This window comes from Electrophorus electricus, chromosome 7 (genome assembly GCF_041902795.1).
Source record: "Electrophorus electricus isolate QZ-2024a chromosome 7, ASM4190279v1, whole genome shotgun sequence".
Lineage (NCBI taxonomy): Eukaryota > Metazoa > Chordata > Actinopteri > Gymnotiformes > Gymnotidae > Electrophorus > Electrophorus electricus.
Window position 1 is genome coordinate 33,795,527 of NC_137503.1, and position 22,131 is coordinate 33,817,657.

Genomic DNA, 22,131 nt, shown 5'->3' on the forward strand with positions numbered 1-22,131 from the left:
TGTCTGTTGTGTGAGAGTGCGGAATCCACTATGAAAATCTTGTGTCTGTATACGTGTTGCCTGTGCATGTGTGCATGTGCATGCGCGTTTGTGTGTGTGTGCGTGCGTGTGTTTCAGAAGGAGATGAGCTGGTGGTGCCAGAGGTGTCTGAGAACAGTCGGAAACAGATGGTGCGCAGTATAACCAACAAGAGACGCTTCTCGTTCCGCATACCTGAGGAGGAGCGGCTACAGCAGAGGAGGTGTACACACACACACACACACACACACACACTATACAGACTGTACAGACGTGAGTGTGAGTTAGGTGGTATAGCAAAAGCTCAGTTGTGATGCAGACCTCTGTGTGTCTTCAGGGAGATGTTAAGGGACCCTGAGAAGAGGAACAAACTAATCTCCAACCCCACCAACTTCAACCATGTGGCTCACATGGGGCCTGGAGATGGCATTCAGATCCTTAAAGACCTGCCCATGGTGAGGTTAAAATCTTTAAATACCTGCCCATGGTGAGATTATGACCCTTAAAGACGTGCCCATGATGAGACTATGACCCTTAAAGACCTGCCTGTGCTGAATTTGACCCTTAAAGACCTGCCAATGATGATATTATGACCCTTAAAGACCTGCCCATGCTGATATTATGATCAATAAAGACCTGCGCATGATGAGATTATGACCCTTAAAAACCTGTCCGTGATATTATGACCCTTAAAGACCTGCCCGTGATGGGATTATGACCCTTAAAGACCTGCCTGTGCTGAGATTGACCCTTAAAGACCTGCCTATGGTGATATTATGACCCTTAAAGACCTGCCCATACTGAGATTTTGACCCTTAAAGACCTGCCCATGGTGATATTATGACCCTTAAAGACCTGCCCATGCTCAGGTTCAGATGCTACATTTGGATGTGGATATAATGCAATATGTGAAACATGAACAAAATGTACTTTTTAGAACATTAACATTTTCCTGTTATGACGATCATTTTATTTTCCATGTACGAACTTCACTTAACAGTAAAGTTTGTAATTATGCTTAGCAGATGTTTTTACACGCTGTAGTTGTGTAAAGTAGCAGAACAATGCTAACTGGATATTTTGCCCAGACTGTTCAGCCTGTTAAGTGTAAAGTGTGTGTGTTAGGTGTAAGGGAGGGGCGTAGGTGTGTTGCGGTTACGAGACTACAGCCCATGAAAAAAAAGATTTTGCACCACTTGACCTCATCAGATTTATATGTGTGTCTATGGCTGTATATGTGTGCATGTCCATGTACATGTGTGCGTGCCCATGTTCATGTGTGTATGTGCACATGTCTGTGTGTGCATGTGTTTGTGCATGTCCATGTCCATGTGTGTGCGTGTATGTGGCGTGTGTGCACCCGTGTGTGTGTGCGTCCGTGCGTGTCTGTGTGTCCGTGCGTGTCCGTGTGTGTGCGCGTGTCCGTGTGTGTGCGCGTGTCCGTGCGTGTCCGTGTGTGTGCGCGTGTCCGTGTGTGTCTGTGTGTGTGCGCGTGTCCGTGTCCGTGCGCGTGTCCGTGCGTGTCTGTGTGTGTGCGCGTGTCCGTGTGTGTGCGCGTGTCCGTGTGTGTCTGTGTGTGTGCGCGTGTCCGTGTGTGTGCGCGTGTCCATGTGTGTCTGTGTGTGCGCGCGTGTCCGTGTGTGTGCGCGTGTCCGTGTGTGTGCGCGTGTCCGTGTGTGTGCGCGTGTCCGTGCGTGTCTGTGTGTGCGCGCGTGTCTGTGTGTCCGTGCGTGTCTGTGTGTCCATGCGTGTCTGTGTGTGTGCGCGTGTCTGTGTGTGTGCGCGTGTCCGTGTGTCTGTGTGTGTGCGCGTGTCCGTGTGTGTGCGCGTGTCCATGTGTGTGCGCGTGTCCGTGCGTGTCTGTGTGTGTGCGCGTGTCTGTGTGTGTGCGCGTGTCTGTGTGTGTGCGCGTGTCCGTGTGTGTGCGCGTGTCCGTGTGTGTGCGCGTGTCTGTGTGTGTGCGCGTGTCCGTGCGTGTCTGTGTGTGTGCATGTGTCCGTGTCTGTGTGCGTGTCTGTGTGTGTCCGTGTGTGTGCGCGTGTCCGTGCGTGTCTGTGTGTGTGCGCGTGTCCGTGTGTGTGCGCGTGTCCGTGTGTGTGCGCGTGTCCGTGCGTGTCTGTGTGTGTGCATGTCTGTGTGTGTGCGCGTGTCCGTGTGTGTGCGCGTGTCCGTGCGTGTCTGTGTGTCCGTGCGTGTCTGTGTGTGTGCGCGTGTCTGTGTGTGTGCGCGTGTCCGTGCGTGTCTGTGTGTGTGCGCGTGTCCGTGCGTGTCTGTGTGTGTGCGCGTCCGTGTCTGTGCGCGTGTCTGTGTGTGTGCGCGCGTCTGTGTGTGGAACGTGTAGAACGTGCGTGCTCAGGACAGCCGTGCTGGCTTCAGCGGCTCCGTCAGCATCCCGTCACTGACGAAGAGTCGCGCTGAGCCTGGCAGATCCATGAGTGCCAGCAGCAGCCTAGGAATACGTGAGTGTATACACACACACACACACACATGCACACGCATACACTGTGCGCTCACACACCGCACACACACGCACACACACACACACACACACACACACACACACTCCCCACCACGTCCTCCTGCACACACCTGCATTCCAACTTATCAATATTTGCTTTTATTGCGCTGTGTGAATAAACCAGGCCTGTGTCCCTGTCTCTGCCCCGGCCAGGCCCCAGCTCCCAGAACGGCAGCGCCCTGAGGAGAGAGCTGTCCAGCAATAGCTACAGCTCCAAACGCCACACCATGACTTCCCCGTCGGAGAGCTCGCTGTCCTCGGGTGGGGGGATGGACGTGGGAGACGCCCCGCTCTCCCAGTTCGACAGGGAGGTGAGTCGTCCTTGCGCCTCTGTCCCCTGCCTCCAGTTCCAGAGAGCCATGGCTAGCACTGCTCCGCCTCCACAGCGTGGAGATGGGATTGCTAATGTTGCTCCCGCTCACTAAAAAGCACACGCGCCATAGATGGAGCTGCTACAGTAACATTAAAAAGGTGCATCTGTTTTTGTAGTAAAACCAAGCACGTCTGCTGTTAGGCTGGGGGTCAGAGAGAGAACTACGCACTCCCAGTGTCCCCAGATTGAGCTGGAACTGCTCCCATCCCAGTCTCCCAGCATGCACCGCAGCTCACCTCAGCCCCACCCACACAGTGAAGTCTGTACATGGCATCCATACACGGACCCTCCCCACCCAGGCTAGCCAATCGCCGGCCGGCCATCCCTTCCTTGCTCACCCTTCTCCATAGCTACTGGCCCCATCCTCTAGGTGTCCATTCTGTCCTCGTCCTCCCTGGCCAATCGGAGGCCACGGGCGGACCCCGTGTCTCAACCCCCCCCCCCCCCCCCCCATGGCCCTATTATACCTGACATCTCCATACCGTAACGCCCCCCGCGTCCCCGTGTGCCCCCTGCTGAGCCTCAGCCTGCACAGAAGCCGCCTTCAGTCTGCCTCTCGTCCCCAGTGGCAGGCCGTCTCGCCCTCGGAGAAGACGCCCGATCTGAAGCGGGCGCTGAGGACGCTGCTCAGTAAAATGAAGGTAACGTGAATGGCACCGCGTGGGGATGCGTGCATGGACCCCCACGTTGGCGAAGCATTCCTCCACCCACCACACCACCCAGCACTGCCATTGTTTTTGTCCTGTGTCTTGAGCCATTGCAGAGCCCTCTGCCTTTGCACATAGTCCCGCGAGACCCAGTCCATGGTCTACAAGACCGTGTCCTGTGAGACCCTGTCCCACGAGACCCTGTCCCGCGAGACCCTGTCCATGGTCTACCGAGACCCTGTCCCGCGAGACCCAGTCCATGGGTCTACAAGACCGTGTCCTGCGAGACCCTGTCCATGGGTCTACAAGACCGTGTCCTGCGAGACCCTGTCCATGGGTCTACAAGACCGTGTCCTGCGAGACCCAGTCCATGGGTCTACAAGACCGTGTCTTGCGAGACCCTGTCCATGGGATTGCGAGACTGTGTTCCGCGAGACCTTGTCCATGAGTCTACAAGACCGTGTCCTGCAATACATTGTCCATGGGACTACGAAACCGTGTCCCGCGAGACTCTGTGCATGGCACTGTGAAACACAGTCCCGCGAGACCCTGTCCATGGTCTACCGAGACCCTGTCCCGTGAGACCCTGTCCATGGGATTGCGAGACCGTGTTCTGCGAGACCTTGTCCATGGGTCTACGAGACCGTGTCCTGCAATACATTGTCCATGGGACTACGAAACCGTGTCCCGTGAGACTCTGTGCATGGCACTGTGAGACACAGTCCCGCGAGACCCTGTCCATGGTCTAAGAAACCGTGTCCGCGGGACCGTGTCCGCGAGACCCTGTCCATGGTCTACCGAGACCCTGTCCCGTGAGACCCTGTCCATGGTCTAAGAGACCGTGTCCGCGAGACCATGTCCGCGAGACCCTGTCCCGCGAGACCATGTCCCGCAAGACCCTGTCCATGGTCTACGAGACCCAGTCCTGTAAGACTCTGTCCATGGTCTAAGAGACCGTGTCTGCGAGACCCTGTCCCGCGAGACCCTGTCCATGGTCTACCGAGACCATGTCCGCGAGACCCTGTCCATGGTCTACGAGACCCAGTCCCGTAAGACTCTGTCCATGGTCTAAGAGACCCTGTCCCGCGAGAATCTGTCCATGGTCTACGAGACCCTGTCCATGGCACTGCAATCCAGGGCACTCCCCCTCGGGGCAGTGGCACTTTTTGAATTTCGATTTAGGGATGGCCAAGTTGTCCGCATGCTCCGCCTTACTGTCTCCATTGGCCTCGGCAAATGCCAGTCAAAGCAATTGGGGCCACAGTCAGGAAGGCCTGGAGAGATTCCGTGTTCCCCAGGGTTAACTCGTACACTTCCATGACTGGTCCGAGGTTCCGACCTTCCTGGGGAACGACTCCTGAGGGCCATTACCGGCAGGAGGCCATCGCATCGCACACATAGCAAAGCAGCTATCAGTCAGAATCGGATTATCGAGAATGTCTGGAATGTTATGGTAGATTTCTACCATTTTTCAGCCTCATTTCTATAGAATCAAAATCAGGAAATCAGTGACGGATTAGAAATTCTTCCCAGACTAAAAATTTGGAAAAAAAACAATGGCATGAAAATGAAATATACTTTTAGATATTGTTGTGTGCAAAGTTAGTATTAATAATGCCAATATTAATATAACTAATATTAATACCAATTATTAGTTATTATTACTATTAATATTGATAATACTACTACTACTACTACTACTACTACTACTACTACTACTAATTATTATTATTAAATTGGTAGGTTTGGTATTATACAATATCTTTGAATCATTAAAAGGCCTGTTGTATATAAAATGTATTTTAAGTGTAAATATATTTTATTAAAATTTAAATTGCTGCTGAAAAATGGCAGAAAATGAGATTTTGCATCTTAAAGAACATTTCTTTTTAAAAGCATTTTCTGCCTGTTTTAAAATGTTTTGTGTGAAATGTTTCTACCTGATTTAGCTGCAAAGTAATTCCACAGAAATATATAGAACGAGACAGCAAAAAGAAAAGGAGAAATATAGAAATATTGTATAAATATACAGCTAACATGCAGAGATAGTGTTCTGTAACCTTCACTTTAAGTGAAGCCCCAGGAAGGAGAGAGCCTATAATATTACAACACCTGCGCCATGAGTATGTATTTTATGCTAAAGAAAGTTACATTTGCGTTAAATTGATTTGTAAGCCATGCAATAGCCTTAGGCTCCGATGTTAGATTTGTTAGAGTTGTATCATTTGAACTGTGCTCCGTGGTAGATCTGCTAGGGTCATACTAAACTCACCCACATCATTTTAAAACACTTTGAGATGTGTGGAAAATGATTTTTGTGCAAACCAGATTCTCTAAGCTGATCCTGGATCAGTATTGTTTTAGTTTAAGGAATCTAATACGTGTGAACCCAGACCTCAGGTGTCTGTAAGATTAAGCACGTACAAACAGGTTTCACACGGCCATGCCGATTCTTTTTACAGTGAACTCCGAGGAGTCCCCACCGGTTGCACTCTCGTGTAGTCACATTACTGTGTACGTGCTGTACGTTTACAGATCTCAGATTACAGGTTTAGCTGTGTATTTTCTCAAGCAAAGCCGACATACGTCAGATGCAGGTATTTCTTTTTTAAAAATCTAAAAACAGGCCAATTAAAGAACTGAAGTGCAAAATCACATCTGAGAGCAGCATGTGCTGGAAGTATTCCGTCTCCGTTAGCGTGGGTGTCCTCAGATTCTGACGTTTGTGTTATGATTTGGCGTCCCAGGACTCGGACTCTCCTCGCCACTCCACAGCCTCCAACAGCTCCGCCTTCAGCAGTCCGCCGAGCCCCGCCTCCCCGCACAAGACCAAGTCTCTCTCTCTGGAGAGCACAGACCGTATGGGCTGGGACACATGATGGACGCACAGCTAGACCAATCGCAACACTCCCTGGCTCTGCCCGCCACAGGCTCCCTCCCTCCTTCCCCGCCAACGTAACTGCACATAGCACTACAGCCCCTCCCACTTAATTTTGCAAGCAGTTCACAAACGAGGAGCACTTTTGTGTGTGTGTGTGTGTGTGTGTGTGTGTGTGTGTGTGCGTGCACGCGTACACAGTGGATGTAATCGACCCCTTTCAAACTGGCTTGAAGCTGATTGGACAACTGCAACACTGAGGATCTTACTTCAGAATATTACTGACTGGACTTCAGCCAGTTAATCCAGAAATACGCAACGCACACGACTGCAGGAGGGAGGAGGAGGCTTTTATCTTGACTAGCGTTTGTACATATACTGGGGGTTGGGGTGAAGTATTTATTTCTCGTTTCCAACACTAGCTGGTGAAAATCTGTATGGATTTTCTCACGTTCCTCTTCAACTGTAGATCATACAAACAGCTGCATTTATGGGGGGAAAAGACATAAATGTGATTGTTTATTTTATTTCAGATACTTTTTTTTTTTTTTTTGCTCTAGGAAGTGACATGTGCAGAGACTTGTTTCCTACTTTGAATCCCATTCTGATTGGCTGCAGATTTCATTGTGAAATGTTCTTGGTCGACCTCATCAGTTGCTTCCTGTAATAGACTCCTAAGCCTCTGTCTGATTTTGATGACATCATGAATTGTTTTCCCGGTTCAGCATAATTAAAACTTCCATAGACCACCTGCAAAACAACAGATTTGCGTTGCAGTGATGTACATAGGTATAATTATAGTATAATATAATGGAATACTGTAGAAAACAAAAAAACAAAGAAATCTTCATTTTTTTTCTTTTTTTTTTTTTTTAATTTTAACATAGCCAGTCCAAGGCCATTTGAAACGGTTTTAGGTGCATTATTGTGCTTTGACCTTTTCTCCCCTCCTGAAAACCATGCTTGGTAGGGTTTATTTGAAGATTTCTGTGAGCCGTTGGCCAAAGTCATGTTTCTAAACGCTTCATCCCTCACAGGACACATCTCTGTATATTGTTTTGCTTTCATTTTATTTGACTGTGTTGTAAGAAATAGAAATATACATTTTTCAGAAGCTGACAATGCGTATTTGGATTTAAAGGAGAGAAGAAAACTGTATTGACATTTTTACATTCCTGCCATAAACAACAGTACGTGTAACCTGCAGTGCGGTTTTACTGTACTTTAGGTCTTTTAAGCAATGGAACAAATGTAGCTTTTTTTTCAAACATTTTCTGGAAGGAAAATGTTTGAGAGGGTTAACAGTATTGTGATCCTTATATTTAACTGTAAATTCACTCCTGTAATTTAACTGTAGATTTACGACGACATTCACCACAAACTGCAACAAAGATGCAGTTTCACTTTATTTTGTGAAAGACAGACCAGCTGGCCAGAATGCTTTGTGTCTTCCTCTGAAGATTATGCCGTGTATGATGGTCTTGCCTTGGTGTTGGACAATAAAACCTCCAGTGACCATTCCAGATGGTTTTCTGATTCTATTATGTGCTGTTATTAAACTGCTCATTCATGTGCAACTGGATAGATTCCCTTAATGCATCTCCAGTGAGATGTGCATTAAGAACAGCGTTCTACAACAGCCTTGGGAGTCTGACACAAACTTATTTTGTAGGACTGGTTGTCCATTACTGGTTTTGGTTTGTACAGGCTACCATTGGATCTATATCCTTCTGTCCTTTATTAATTTATAACCTTAATAATCTTAATCATTAGAAAGTGTCAGAGGTCAACAAAATTATTCTTCTAATTTCTGGTTTCTGGCCCTGGGTCTCACGCTGTTATGACAGAAGCTGTCTTTGTGCCATTCCGGCTGTTCTGTTTGTCCTGATCATTTTTAGAGATCTCTGCCTTGCCTGACAGTTTAGTATTCTCAGTACAACTCCACCTGTAGCTCCTCTTAGCAAGTGAAAGAATACTAGAGATGGGTGAAGCACCAATGACACTCACACACACTCACACACACACACACACACACCCTTTGGACAGTCAGAGAGAGGAAACAGTCCAGTATAAAACCATCTCTGTAGTTCCATATTCATATTTTTATCTTAGATTTTTGTTATCACTTTTAAAGCTTTGTAACAACTTGTACAGTTTACATGGTGATGGATGTATTCATTTGTTTTCTTTCATTACATGGTTGTATTATGTTTTTTCACACTTAAAATGTGTTCCTGAGGGTTTTTGTTTGTGTTTGTGTGTGTGTGTGTGTGTGTGTGGTGGGTTCTTGGGGAGGTGTGTGTGTGTGTGTGTGTGTGTGTGGTGGGTTCTTGAGGAGCGCTTTCTGCAGGTGAAGGTTTTTCTGAACTGACACAGATGTGACTCAAATGTGACTCAGACCAGACACAGATGTGACTGTCCTCAGCAAAGAATCGACTAGACTCATTTCCAGATGTGTACAAAAGGTCTTTGTTACAAATTTCACAATTTACAAAAAATGAACACAACTAACATAACTACTTTAAGTTAGTGCTGGACCATGAATGAAAAAAATACAAATTTGAAGACTTTTTAAAACTATCCAGTTACTCAATTATGAAAGGAAAAAAAAACAAAAAAAACAACAAACAAAAAAAAATATCCTACATTTGGAACAGCGGTTACAAGCATTTGAGGTTGGAGGTGGTATCGAGTTCTGGGTTAAAGCAGGCATCCAGCACCACCCACAGCTACTCCTGTTGTAGGGAAACTGGAGGAGAGGAGATGAAGGTGCCATGGAAACAGCGGAATGGAACCTGTTAACCTGTAAATGTCCTTCAAAAAAAAAAAAAAACACGCCAGATGCAGGTAAAATCTGGGCCTGAGCATTAAGCAGCAAGTGCTTCAGAACAGCGTTAAAAAGGCAGGTTACCCTGTGGATGCTGGAGTCCTGTGATCAGAAGGTCACAGGGTGGGAATGTAAAGACTCGACATGTCTGCTAGACTTCAGCTCAACCCTGTATCCATGTAGTCTTCCTCACTGTGCCTTCGTCCTGAGGTGGATTAGGCCTTAAAGTTCTGATAGACGTTAAGTTTCGTTTTAAGGTCCGTAACTTCCATTTCTTCCCTGGTGGCTCATGTGCACATGCTCAGTATGCGTTCTCTTCAGAGACTCGTAAAGCCTAGGCCATGGCTCCGCCCTCCTCTATGACTCGGTGGACACCGTTGCCGGGGACGCAGTGCGCAGCCTGAGGCTTGCTGCTGAGGTCCCGCATGCTGCCATGCCCCGATTGGCTGTCCAGGCGCTGCGAGCTGCCGTGCGGTGATTGGTTATCCAGACGGTGGGAGGTGCCGTGCTGGGGCGGCTCATGAAGGTGGTCCTCGGCGCCACGGAAACTACAGGCTGTGTACCTGTGTTAGAAAACAGAGTGCAGTTAAGAGTGTGGGAAACACCACCCTCTGGACAGCCAATCAGCACAGATCGTCTCTCTCACCTGCCGTCGCGTGAGCGCTGCAGGCTGCCGTGGAAACTGGCGGGCTTGCTGCGAACGCTTCCCGCCCGGCTAGTGCTGCCGCTGGCCGGCTCATCCAGCATGGCCAGGTGGGTGGAGGAAGCGTGGGTGGAGGTGCCCTGCGTGGAGGTGCCGCATGATTTGCGCACCACCGGCACCCCGGGCTCGCGCAGAAGGAGCTGGGTGAAGTCGGGTTCCTGTAGCACCTGCCGGCTCTCATGCATCGTGCCGCTGGAGGCGGTGGAAGGGGGCGTGGCCAAGGGTGAATAGGGTGGGGTCAGCGAGAGCCGCAGGAGCAAAGGGAAATGTGAATGGACAGGTGGTGTTGGATGGAGAAGTTGGTGAAGCAGGGAGTAGGAGAGAGGATTAATGTACTCATCGAGAGGAAACCAGGACTGTGAGTGCAGAGATGAGAAGGCATGTTCACCACTGATAAACCTCTCTCTCTCTCTCTCTCTCTCTCTCTCTCTCTCATAGCGCTACTGCTAACATTCAGGATTACAATGTGACACACCAACTGGGGCAGTTTAACACGCTATAAAATGATTTGTAGTGACTGGTATCGTTACCCAACATGCTGGGTGTGTTGTAGGAAAGTTCCCTTGATCAGCTTAGGGAGAAATATCTTTTTTTGTTTGGATATCTGCGAGACTCAATAAGGGAGCGTCTGGTCCTTTATGAAAATGCCAGAGAATTTCGGCCAGGTGACTGTCTCAGGCTGAACGCTAGTTATGTTCTGCTGTGGGCCTGCTACACCAGCTCCAACTACCATGCAGGGAAGTGTTTCTTTCTTTCTACGTTTGGAAAACCAGCCGGGTCTCGTGCTGGGGGCAGATGGTTTTAGGAGACTTACTCTTTTCTGCGGTGGCCGTGGAAGAAACTGGCCCACTCGAAGCAGGTCTTCTTGCTGCCCACCCAGAAGACGGAGGGGACGCCCACCACCAGCATCATCAGGTACTTCAGGACGAAGAGCGCCAGACTGGGCCTGCTGAGCCGCTCCACCTGGGCGGGACCCCAGCGGAGACGGAGACAGAAACAAAGGACAAAGTCTCATAGGGAATTATAGAAGGCCAATTTTGTGCCATTGTGTCCCCACTGGCTTCGTCAACCTTCGTGCTGGTCTGGTGGACGTTAGACGGCAGACTGATAATGGAGAATTTTAGCCAGTGCTCCAGTCTTCCTCAGGATTCAAATACCATCATCATTAATGAAAAGGTAGGACACATTCATTAGCCAAAACACAAGGCTAAGCTATCAACAGAGGAATCAATATTTCACTGACCCACATAAAGGGTCCAGACATGTCCATTTTTATCTAGAGTCGAGCTTTTGTTGTAACAAATGATCTATTGTCTTCATTTGAGAGAGTGGGGCTTCTGGCTTCTCAACCACCGTTCCATTGTCCGGAGCAGAGGTCTGGAGTAAGGAGCCAGCTACGTGACCACAAATCGAACTGCAGGTCTGCTGTGTCAGGTGATGACCTGATATGTGATACGTGACGGATGTGGCCAGGAATTTTCCTTCAAGAGCCTTTATGAACACATCCTGCCTCGGCAGGCTGGAAAACGCCTGATATGTGATCAGTGGCAGCTGACACCTTAGAGAGAGCCGTGTGCAGCTGTGCGCTATGCAAGACCGCTGTGTGTCACTGTTGCCGCGGGCTACGCTTGTGTGATTGTGTGGACAGGATGGGGTTTCATCTCAGCTCTCTGCACAGAGTACAATGCTGAAGGCATACACAACTCTCTCTCTCTCTCTCTCTCTCTCTCTCTCTCTCTCTCACTCTCTCTCACTCTCTCTCACTCTCCAAATTGACTTTCCTGTTAACTGGGTTCACGTTTACAGCAGCTCAAGTATATTAGCTGCATAGCAAAGCACACAAAGAAATAACAGTGGGACACAATCTCACCATGTGCTAACTGTATTCACTGCTATAAATAAACACTCCCATTAAGTCCAAAGGAGGACAGGACTGTGGGCAGAATTCTACCCAGTGCTCCTGTGCACCGACGCAGAGCGACACAAGCCAGTCACAGTCGTGTGTCCCTGTCTGTTGCTGTCCTATCTATCAGAATATACTGCAGTAGACAGGGCCTCATTAAAGGAAAATCTAATATGCTTCAGGAACACACACACTTCATAGCCATCACCTCTACTGTGGCTCAATTCATGCTGCATGAGAGAGAATGCACTGTACACACACACACACACACACAGCTGCTCATGTTTATCTGTTGTAGACTAATCCAGTGATGTTCCACTGTGTGTCCCTGTCTCTTTCCATAGACTACGTGGATCCTAGCTAAGAGAGCACATGCAGAGTATTCTACAGGCCCGGCTTGTGCGTGCTTGATCACATAAAACCAAGTTTATATTCTAAAGTATCTATTATAATGGATGTAAACCCAGATTTTCAGCATTCAGTAGTACAGAGTCGTCTAAAACACACAGACCCGCGCCTACAGCCCTGAACACAGGTGCAGTGCAGCTGCCATTATACATCAGTCACGTGCCTTTAAATACTACCAGCCAATGGAAAACAATGGGAGGCTGCTAAAGGCTCCGCCTAGGGGCGGAGCTAAACTACTGAGTGCAGTGAGCCAAACACCAGCAGACAACCAAACTGAAGTCGGAAATGTCTTAGTAAAGCATAATTCAGTGTGCAGTGAGTGTGTTGAGATTGGTTCTGCAGGCATAATACTTTTATACATACACAATATATATACAGATTGCATTGAAACCGAGTAAACAGATAACTCAAAAAACACTAATTGGTTTTTAAAGTTTAAAAGAGTCCTGGCACTAACACATGGTATACTGGCATTGCACTTTAACTTGGAGAGAATTACTGTAACATCCCTGAGCAGAATATGTCCAGACTACACGGCAGGGGTCCTTACCTGGAATGGGCAGGGGATGTGGTACTGCTGGCACCAGTCCTGCACCCAGGTGAGCTCCCACACGGGCCGGTAGCTCTGCTCGTACAGGTAGCAGCCGATGACTGTGAGCAGGGGCACCAGGTAGAGCACAGAGAAGACGCCGATCCGGATCATGAACTTCACCAGCTTGTCCTGGTTCTCCTTCTCCAGCGGGATCTCCATGCGCACGCGGTTGAGTGCGGCTATGCCGGCCAGCAGCAGCGCTACGCCCACTCCCACGGCCAGCGCCAGCGGCGCCAGCAGGAACCAGCGCAGGGCCGCCACGTCGTGGACGCCGGCGAAGCACACGCCGCTCACGCCGTCGCCCTCCACCTTGTTAAGGGCGAGCAGCGCCACGGTGAGTGCCCCGGGCACGCCCCAGGCCGCCGCGTGGAACAGCAGCGCCTTCTTCTCGATGGCCTCGCTGCCCCACTTGGCCACGGCAGCCAGGAACCAGGTGACGGTGAGGACCACCCACCAGGCGCCGCCCGCCATGGTGAAGAAGTAGAGCGTCATGAAGAGCAACGTGCAGGCCTTGTTGTGCGAGCCCTGCGTGACGGTGGCGGCACGGAAGCTGCCCGGGGCCGCGGCGTTACACGCCACCCGCTCGCCCAACAGGAAGCCCAGGAAGAACACCAACGCCACCATCATGTAGCAGACGGCGTAGAAGACGATGGGCCGCTCCGGGTAACGGAAGCGGCCCACGTCGATGAGGAAGGTGAGGAAGGTGAAGAGGGTGGCAGCGAGGCAGATGATGGAGACCCCGCCGATGATGTAGCGTGCCAAGGCCAGCTCGTGGCGGCTGAAGTACATGTTGGGGCAGGGGGGTGAGCAGTCGCGCACGCCCAGGAAGGAGTAGCCCAGCTCGGGGTCCATCTTCAGCTCGCGGGGGCACCAGAAGCCGTAGTCCCTCTGCACGGACGGCGGAGGTCTGCCCGTGCCGCCGGCGTTCGGGAGAAGGTCCACTGCTCGGGGGTAGGTTTCGTCGCAGTCCGGAAACCTGCAGCAAGGTCACGGCATTACAACTGGAGCTCTGATGGGGCTCCCCGTGGGGGATGTGGAAGGATGTCTGAGGACTTTGCCTCGCAGTACTGACCTATTTTTCTTAGAATCTCACACATCGCATACTAAAACGAGATGCGTAGAAACAACCGGGCTACTCAGAGCAATTCTCCCTCTTGCCTACTGTTTATAAGTAAATGGTCACACACGTATAAGCCTCTTTCCCAGCGCACAGGCGTCAGGGAGACCCCACCTGCTACAGGTCATCTCCTCGGGCCAGCTGACGCCAAAGATGTCCATGAGCTTGTAGCAGTCGCTCCTGGCACGCTGGCACAAGCGTCGACAGGGAAGTGTCACGCGGCCGTACTCGGTGCAGACGGGCGCGTACAGGGCGCAGAGGAAGGGCCGCAGGTCAGACGAGCACTCCAAGTTCACCATGGGGTGGAAGGGCTGGCCGGGAAGAGACCATGTCATTAGGGCAGCAGGAATCATTTACCACATTCCGCTTTCCTTAGGGTTGCCAAGTTCAAGCTATTCAAGATTTCTAAACTAAAACCTATTTAAAATTGCATACTATCCCTTTTTTCACAACAGTACCGTTTTTCTCCATTCTGGTTCATTTATTTATATGGGCTTGAACATTTTAGCACTACAAGATTGTTCTGTATGACTGCTGAACTGATCAAATAGGTGGTACAGGCACACTGAGCAACCGAGGGACGTCTAAGCTGTCCAGACCAGTACTGAGAGAATGGATTCAGTGAGGACACCTTTGTGCCCTTTGTGTGGGGTGGGGACACATGTTGTTCACTGAGGCCCACTCTGCCATGAGGCATTCTGGTAGTAGGAGTGGCGGGCGAGTTAAATATGCAAATGATTGCCTCTTACTGGGTGGAGGGCCCCGCTCTCTCCAGCAGGACAGACTCGGGCTTTGGTATGGACATTTGGGGGAAGGAAACCCATCCTGGTTCTGATGTGTGCGGATGAGCGCCACGTTCATTTACAATCTAGTGATATTTTTGCCCCAAATCCTGAAACCTCTACATTTGAGTAACAATACACACACACACGAAACTGTACAATTTACAAAGGAGTCTTAGGCAAACCCGGGTCAATGTAGTTCTTGGCACGCACGCGTCTTGAAATGGATACTTATGTCCTGCAGCCCTGATACACTAAACAATCAATAAATCATCACGTATGCTAAGGCAGTTATTCCCAAACTCGAGCTCGACCCACTGATGGTGCCACCACAGTGCTCATGTCACAGTGCTTGTGGGATATACTCTACGTAAATATTCATAGCTAGATTTGGCTACTATTGCCTCCCTGTTTTTACCCGTTCCCTCTGTAAAAAGGGATTAAGATGCATGTTAGTCTTGCCCATTTTGACACAAAGCGTTCACATCAAGTCATCATTTCCACAAATCTAATCCATATTTAACACACTACGTTGTGCCTGGCTCGAGATTTCCCCGTGATACGCGAAAGAACAATGACGAATGTGCGCATGCGCACCGCTGACCCGGCGCAGCTGTATAATGTCCATGCGGCCCTATGTCAAAACACTCAAGACTTGGAGCCAGAATCCGTGCCGGGAGCTTCGCGTTCTCTGCGCTAAATCACGTGACTGACGGTTAACCACACTTCTCCAGTGCACCACAGTCCGTAGCTTTGGCTAGAATGCTGAGGGTGTTCTGAATCATCCTAGTGTGTACCGAGCAAAAATGACCTTTTTGTCTTTGTTGGTGATACTTGTAGTTGTATTGCCATACAAAAGGCTCGAAGACACTGGAGAACTTGACTGGCCAGATCAAATGGGTGGATGCACATGGGATGGAGAGGGAGCTAAAAATAAAGACAAGTGCCACGGTTTCCAGCGGAGGAGGGCGAAGGAGAGCATTATCTTGCCACGGCATGTTACGTGCACCAGGCTGGTCTGTTAGACTCCAGCCTGTACATCCAGATGGCCCTCGGCAGTCCTCAGGAAATGCAGCCTTTCTGGAGAGGGCTGATGTTTGTGGGTTAGCATGCAGTCTTATGCAAGTCTGTGTGCTACTCTAGAGCTGCATAATAATGGAAAAAATGATTATTGGGATTGTTATTGCCCACTACTGGAATCCCGATTTTCAGTTATTTGGGAAATTGGTTTTATTATATTTTATAATTTAAAAGAACTGCCTGCCTAATTATATGATTCAGCCAAATTCAGTGTTTTGTTAAATTTAGCTAAGCTGACCATACCTCAACCAAGTTTGTTTAATTAATTGAAGTCAATAATTGCAAATAAGCAATTATGAATATTGATTATGAGAGTGTGGTGTCTTGGCATCTGACAGCAACACACCAGTGCCAATATTACCAGTGCCAGTATCCCAGTATAGCACCTCCTATTTTGTTGTGTCGTAAGCTGAGCTTGTGAGATCTGGGTATCTCGGATCTCCTGTGACTTTGGCACTGATTATGAGCTCAAGTCGAGATTTATCCGTTTTGCTTGTGGTTTCTTTTAGTCTTTAATTGTTTTGTATTTCTAGCAGACTGCCACAGACATCTCTGAGTTGGAGCTATGAAATTCAGTGATTTATGGGATGAATCAATTCAGTTTTTAGATATAGACCTGTTAAATATAGACTACCTCTGGTATGACAAATAAGACCTAGTTGGGTTTTATAAATGGCACAGAGCTGGAAGCTCTGTCAGTTTGTGACAGACCTATTTGAACTATCAGAGTAAGATGTCAAGGAGAATATAAAGAGATAAGGACAAAGAAGCACCGGGCAACTAAATTATACAAAGACCTACCACTCTCTCACACTTCATCGTTAATATCATCTCATTTATAGTTTCCTCTCCCCTAAAAACCTTCAGCCTTTGTGGCATTTCTCTAAATGAGCAATAGTAACAATCAGAATAATCTTTAATAGTAATAATAATAATAATAATAAGAAACACAATTACCTTTATTATTATTATTATTATTATTATTATTATTATTATTATTATTATTAATATGGGAATAATCTTTTCCTCTGCGCTGCTCTGTCCTGCTCACGGCTCTCTGCTTAGCCTTCTACTCTCTGCACATCTAGCCCACTGTCATGGCAACCAGAGACACACCACGGGCGCGCGTTCAGGGAGGGGTCAGTATGGGGCAGTGTCAGAGGGCGCCGAGGGGGTGGGGCGTGGACCACCTCCTGAGAGAGAAAGCCCTGCTCTTTTGTTGCAAGACAATAGGGACCCGTTTCCAAAGCAACGGTACTACCTTACGCTGGGGGAGAAATGGAGGGAGAGACAGAGAGCGAGAGAAGGGTAGGAGGAGTGAAACAGTCTGAATGAAAGAAAAAAAAGAACAAAAGCTAAAGTGTGTGTGTGTGTGGGGGGGGGGAGGTCACAGTGTGGGCCACAGGCTCAGTAGAAACTGTGATGAATGCGCTCTGGTAAAGGTGTAAATGGAGCAGCTAGGATGTGTGCTTCACAGCCCAGGAGTGAGAACACACTGCTGTGGGCTGGTGTGCCTCAGCTAGTAATTGCATTTATATTTTAATAAATATTATTAATTTACTTAATATTATATATGTACCTTAAGACCAAAATTTAAAATGTGACTGACTGGACAGACAAATAAGGTATATATATATATGACAGGAAAGAAGATACTGCAGGAAACATCTCAGTGGAGGGTGAACATCTCTGGATTCCCAGTGCATCCATTATAAATAATCTTTCAGCAAATGATTCACTGAATCATGAAATCTTACATTTCACCAGGTTTTGGGTTATATTAATCTGGTGCAATCTAAAAAAACAATCACACAATACACAAATGTAACTGAAGGACTGTTTAGACAGTATTGGAATATAGGAACTAAGAACAATACAGTTTCTGAAATTGAATTTTTCTTTTTTAATGTTTGAAATTACCCAAAGAATTTTATTTTAACCAGAAAATAAGAGCATGCATTATTTTAGTATTATTATAATTATATATTTTATTAGAATTTTTTTTTATATTCCAAAATTAGTGCAACTGAATCGCCATCTTCAGACTGGGGCATCATTAGGCACGGATTCACTTTAACATCTCTAAAATACAGACCTCATACCGCACCAGACATTTAAATACAAACCTCTTACTGTACCAGTCATTTAAATACCCACATTTAATTGAGTTACATTGCAGGTGGGTTAATCCTTCTCATAGGGAGGTCAGGCATCCCAAACAGTGTCAAATGACAAAATTGGGGTTAAATATCCGGACCCCACAATGCAACACCTCCCCCAAACAAACCAAAATGACAAACTACTGGTCAGTATTTGGACCACGGTCGTTCTCCATGTTCACGTTAGCACCACACATGCTCAGATACCCCCCCCCCCGACACCCTACAAACACCACACCAGTCCCTCACTCCTATACCACAGTCCCTTCCCATGTTGGAGGTTAAACAGAGTTCAGGCCAAAAACAACTCCCTCGGCCCTTTCGTCTATTCCAGCAGAGCTATGAAAAATTCCTTTGTTCAAATCTATTTTTAAACAAGCATTTAGGCAGAGCAGCGAGCTCAGACAGCTGTACGGATTACAAGAGACCTTCTGCTCCCACTACTCCTCATGCTCAGGCTGTTCAGTGGGTCCAATTCCCATTTAAAGTTTTATGTCAGTCTTCATTGGGCTTTTATCTGCCCATTAGCTTTGCACCCTCCGGAATCATGCCAAGATGGAAGGATGTTCCAGAACTGGAATTCCAATACTGAAATATTGCCAAGATGGAAGGGGGTTCCGGAACTGTAATTCCAGTACTGGAATCAGGCCACAGTGAAAGTGTGATACAGTGAGACTCAAATAACTTGTTTATGAAAATTCTTACTGAATCAGTACCACATTTGTGCTTGCAGGTAACTGCTTACAAGCACTCTACCAGTGAACAAACAAACAAACATACATACAACAGCTTTCACTAGACAATTTGCACTGATATGACGCTGTGTTTTTTAGTGCAAATTACCATCAGCTGCTAGCTAGTTCGTGAGAAGCCATGCCTTTTTGAATTACACATGAACATATAACCAAATATTTTAAGCAAGATGACAGTAAAAACTCCACAGCCAAGCAGTGAGTGGAAAACCCACACAAAGTCCCTGCAGCAGTTCTGGGTAGATCCAACAGTATTCCAAAGGTTTCAACACTTAAGTGATAGCTAAACTGAAGTGTTGTAATATTGTCCCTTTTCACCAAACAAATATAAATAGATATTGAAGGTCCATGACTGAATAAGATTATTTTGAAATGTGCACAGAGCAAATTCACAGCTTTTCCTTATAACTCCTACAGAATTGATATAAAACACCATATGAATAAATTCAGCACTTCAGCGAACGTAATTTTACTGTATATTCTGTATATTCTGATTGCAGAAGCTGATATCTATCTGTAAAAGCATCCTTGAGTATGAGAAAGGTGCTATATAAATGTGACTAATAATAATAATAATAATAATAATAATAATAATAATAATATATTAAAATATGACTGTGATAGTTATTTAACTCTCATAAAATATACAACTTTTGGGACTGAGCAGGCGATTGCATGGAATAACCACACTTCAGCATCATTCTTAAATTGCATCAATATGTACGTGTGCATGCATCCGTGTGTGTGTGTGTGAAGAAACACAACAAAAAGCCCTGAGATATGCCCATCTCAGAGTCATTATGTAATGCTGCTCCTCAGCGAGGCCAAGCAGATGGTGGTCTCAGCTCATCTCCAGCCTTTCATTCCCTCCCTCAACACTTTTCTTCTCGCCGTCACTCTTTCCTCTCCGAAGGACGCACTGAGTAAAACCACGTGACCCCCAACCACAGGGTTACGGGGAACTTTACTGAGCTGTGGGCCTTCTGCTGACCCAACTACATACAGTAGTCCAGCAAGGAAGATTAACCAGCTGCAGCGATCGACTCTGCCGTTAGAACTGCAGATACTGAGATCACTGTGTGACCAGTAAGTCCAACCGGTCTCACATTTCACTCCCGCAAGCTGGAAACGTGGTGCGAACACTAGTGCACGAGTGCCTTACTGTTCTCAGGTCAGGGAAGTGAGGAGATTCGCACGTCAGGGCCATGGTAAGAATCTTCAGAAAGATTCACATTTCATTTCACCCTTGATTTTATAATGTAGTCTGTATTATACGCCCACCCACCCATGAACAAAGTATTAGGGAATAAACACTTAAAAAAAACCTCAATACACACAGATATGTCATGTACAAATAACATAAGGAATTATATGATTTTCCCAGTAAGGGCAATAAAAGCTGTGTGATTCCAGAGGACAATAGTGAATTCTAGAGGATAATAGTGAATTCTGTGTGCCACTTTCCATGACACATTTAACACACTAAACTAGGCTTGCTGAAAATCACGATGCGCTCCATCACTATCAGAGTTTTTAGGGTTTCTGAGTGTGTGAAATGAAAAGCCGATCTGTGTTTGATCTACCAATCTCAGCAGTGTGGCATTAAAACGCAGGTCTTCCTCAGTTACAGAGGACGTGAGAAGGCAGAGTGAGGATTTACCTCCATAGCCAAAGCTGCCGTCTGCTGGTCGTAGTGGTTAAGCAGGTTGGGCATGAACGTGGTGTTGTAGGCGAGACCATGGCACATCCTCAGGGTGACGGGCTCACAGGTGAATGCGCTGTGACTGCCGGCCGACTCCACGTTGATAGCCACGCAGGCGCTCAACGCCGAGGTCAGCATCCACGCCACGCCCATAGTCCTGGGACACGTCCAACGCATGGTAGCAGAGGCAAGTGCTGTCTACTCCGGGTCTCGGGGGATTGGCTCAGATGTGCGTTAGAACGGAAGGAGAGCCTCCGTCATCTCGGGGTTGGACGTGTCCGCTGCTGCTTTGCTGAGTGGGAGCTAAAGCGGACTGTCACTGGATTACCACGATTAGGCAACAGTGCATCTCTGGATGACTTGCTTTGCTTTAAAAAAAAAACAAAAAAACTGAAATCACCGTTTTGTTTTTGTTGTTGTGATTTTACAGCATCTGTGGAAGAAACACATGCCTAAAGGTTCGATGCAAAAGCACTGGCAAATAAATAATTAACTACCTGGATAAAAGGCTCACAGTGAACGATGAATTCCCCTTTCATCACAATGTTGTTGTAATATGTGAAATTGAAAACAAATTTAAATTCTACTTCATTTAAATCAAGCTCAAGTACGATTAAGGCGATCAGAAATCACGTGTAAGCCTAAATTAACCTGCAGACGAAGACACCGCATTGTCACAGTAACAGGAACAGAAATGACGAACATCAAACGTGTCAGGGTTAACTGGCGCATATCAGAGACGGCAGAGCGATCCCTTTAGCACGCAACATACGTAGATCTCATCAAAACGTGCACGGAAACGTGAGTTTTTAAATGGAAACCTAAACCTAAAATAAAGTGTTGAATAATAAAGGCGCAAAGGCGTGAATCTTGTATACTGTTCGCCAACCCGAAGTTCCTACGTTTCACCAAAGTGTGTCTCCTTCTCTTAACAATAACGGCACAGCGCTATTGTGCCAGAGCAAGTCCAGTTAAAACAGAACAGCCCGTACAGGTCCGGCCAAGCGTCTCAGCGCGGGGCATCCGGACGGTTTACATGCGCGTCCGAAAATGATAAGGAATGCGATCAAACGGCGGCACCTCTACACCCTCAACTCGCGTCGTGCGTAACGGCATTACAGGCGAGGCGGTTTGTAGAAACGCGCACAGGAACGAGCCCGTACCCACCCGCGAGGACACCTGTCTCAAGACTGCACGGATCCGGACAGAGTGAAGCTGCTTTCTGACGTGCTGCCTTCGCGAACAAAGGACAGAGACATGGACGTCTGCCGAGTGTCCAAGCGGCCCGTTTAACGGCGCGGGAAAGGTGCGCTCGTCCTTTATAACGACCCACCACCGCTGCTCACTTCGAGCTGTTTTCACTCGCGAACCTGAACGTGCAGGTTGGATAAGCCTTACCTCTGTCTCAGCACGAAGACTCACGTGCGGGACTCGGCGGCTCCTCCTCGGTTTAACAATACAAGCCCGGTCTCTCGCGGCAGGTTCGTCCGGGCGCGCGCATCACACGGTAGCGCGCTGCCAGTGCAGCGGTCTCGTCGCCCGACGCGGAGCGTGCGCAGGAGTGTAATAAAAGTTCCCAGGCCACATTAAAGACACGCAGTACGTGCTGCCAACCAGAGAACCATGCAAAACCAAGCTGCAGAAGTTTCGTTTCCTTCTGCAAAACGAGGGG

General features: G+C 47.8%; 2 protein-coding genes across 15 annotated transcripts in view; one reads left to right on the top strand and one right to left on the bottom strand.

Annotated features, from left to right (window-relative positions):
* Nucleotides 1-7,957, top strand: part of cdc42bpab (CDC42 binding protein kinase alpha (DMPK-like) b) — a 51,267-nt gene extending 43,310 nt beyond the window's left edge. For 4 of the 10 annotated variants that reach the window (XM_035524178.2, XM_035524179.2, XM_027015920.3 and 1 more), the window contains 6 exons: nucleotides 118-241; nucleotides 356-473; nucleotides 2,360-2,477; nucleotides 2,690-2,847; nucleotides 3,476-3,550; nucleotides 6,304-7,957. In XM_035524178.2, the coding sequence (XP_035380071.1) occupies nucleotides 118-241; nucleotides 356-473; nucleotides 2,360-2,477; nucleotides 2,690-2,847; nucleotides 3,476-3,550; nucleotides 6,304-6,435 (725 nt within the window). In that variant the 3' untranslated portion in view covers nucleotides 6,436-7,957. Of the gene's footprint in view, nucleotides 1-117; nucleotides 242-355; nucleotides 474-2,359; nucleotides 2,478-2,689; nucleotides 2,848-3,025; nucleotides 3,365-3,475; nucleotides 3,551-6,303 lie in introns of those variants that run through there. The other 6 variants (XM_081718180.1, XM_081718182.1, XM_035524180.2 and 3 more) reach the window with 4 other exon arrangements.
* fzd3a (frizzled class receptor 3a) lies at nucleotides 6,814-22,062 on the bottom strand. 5 transcript variants are annotated; one of them, XM_027015918.3, is made up of 7 exons: nucleotides 21,858-22,057; nucleotides 20,418-20,827; nucleotides 14,099-14,295; nucleotides 12,826-13,843; nucleotides 10,779-10,927; nucleotides 9,908-10,156; nucleotides 8,880-9,824 (listed from the first exon to the last, which is right to left on the bottom strand). In XM_027015918.3, the coding sequence occupies exons 2-7, from the start codon at nucleotides 20,634-20,636 to the stop codon at nucleotides 9,596-9,598; spliced, it is 2,061 nt and encodes a 686-aa protein (XP_026871719.2). In that variant the 5' UTR covers nucleotides 20,637-20,827; nucleotides 21,858-22,057; the 3' UTR covers nucleotides 8,880-9,595. The 5 variants fall into 5 exon arrangements, with proteins under 5 accessions (XP_026871720.2, XP_026871719.2, XP_081574309.1 ...); XM_081718183.1 differs by having other exon boundaries at nucleotides 20,418-20,892; XM_027015919.3 differs by lacking the exons at nucleotides 8,880-9,824; nucleotides 9,908-10,156 and adding an exon at nucleotides 6,814-7,184 and having other exon boundaries at nucleotides 21,858-22,058.
* Nucleotides 22,063-22,131: the final 69 nt, after the last annotated feature.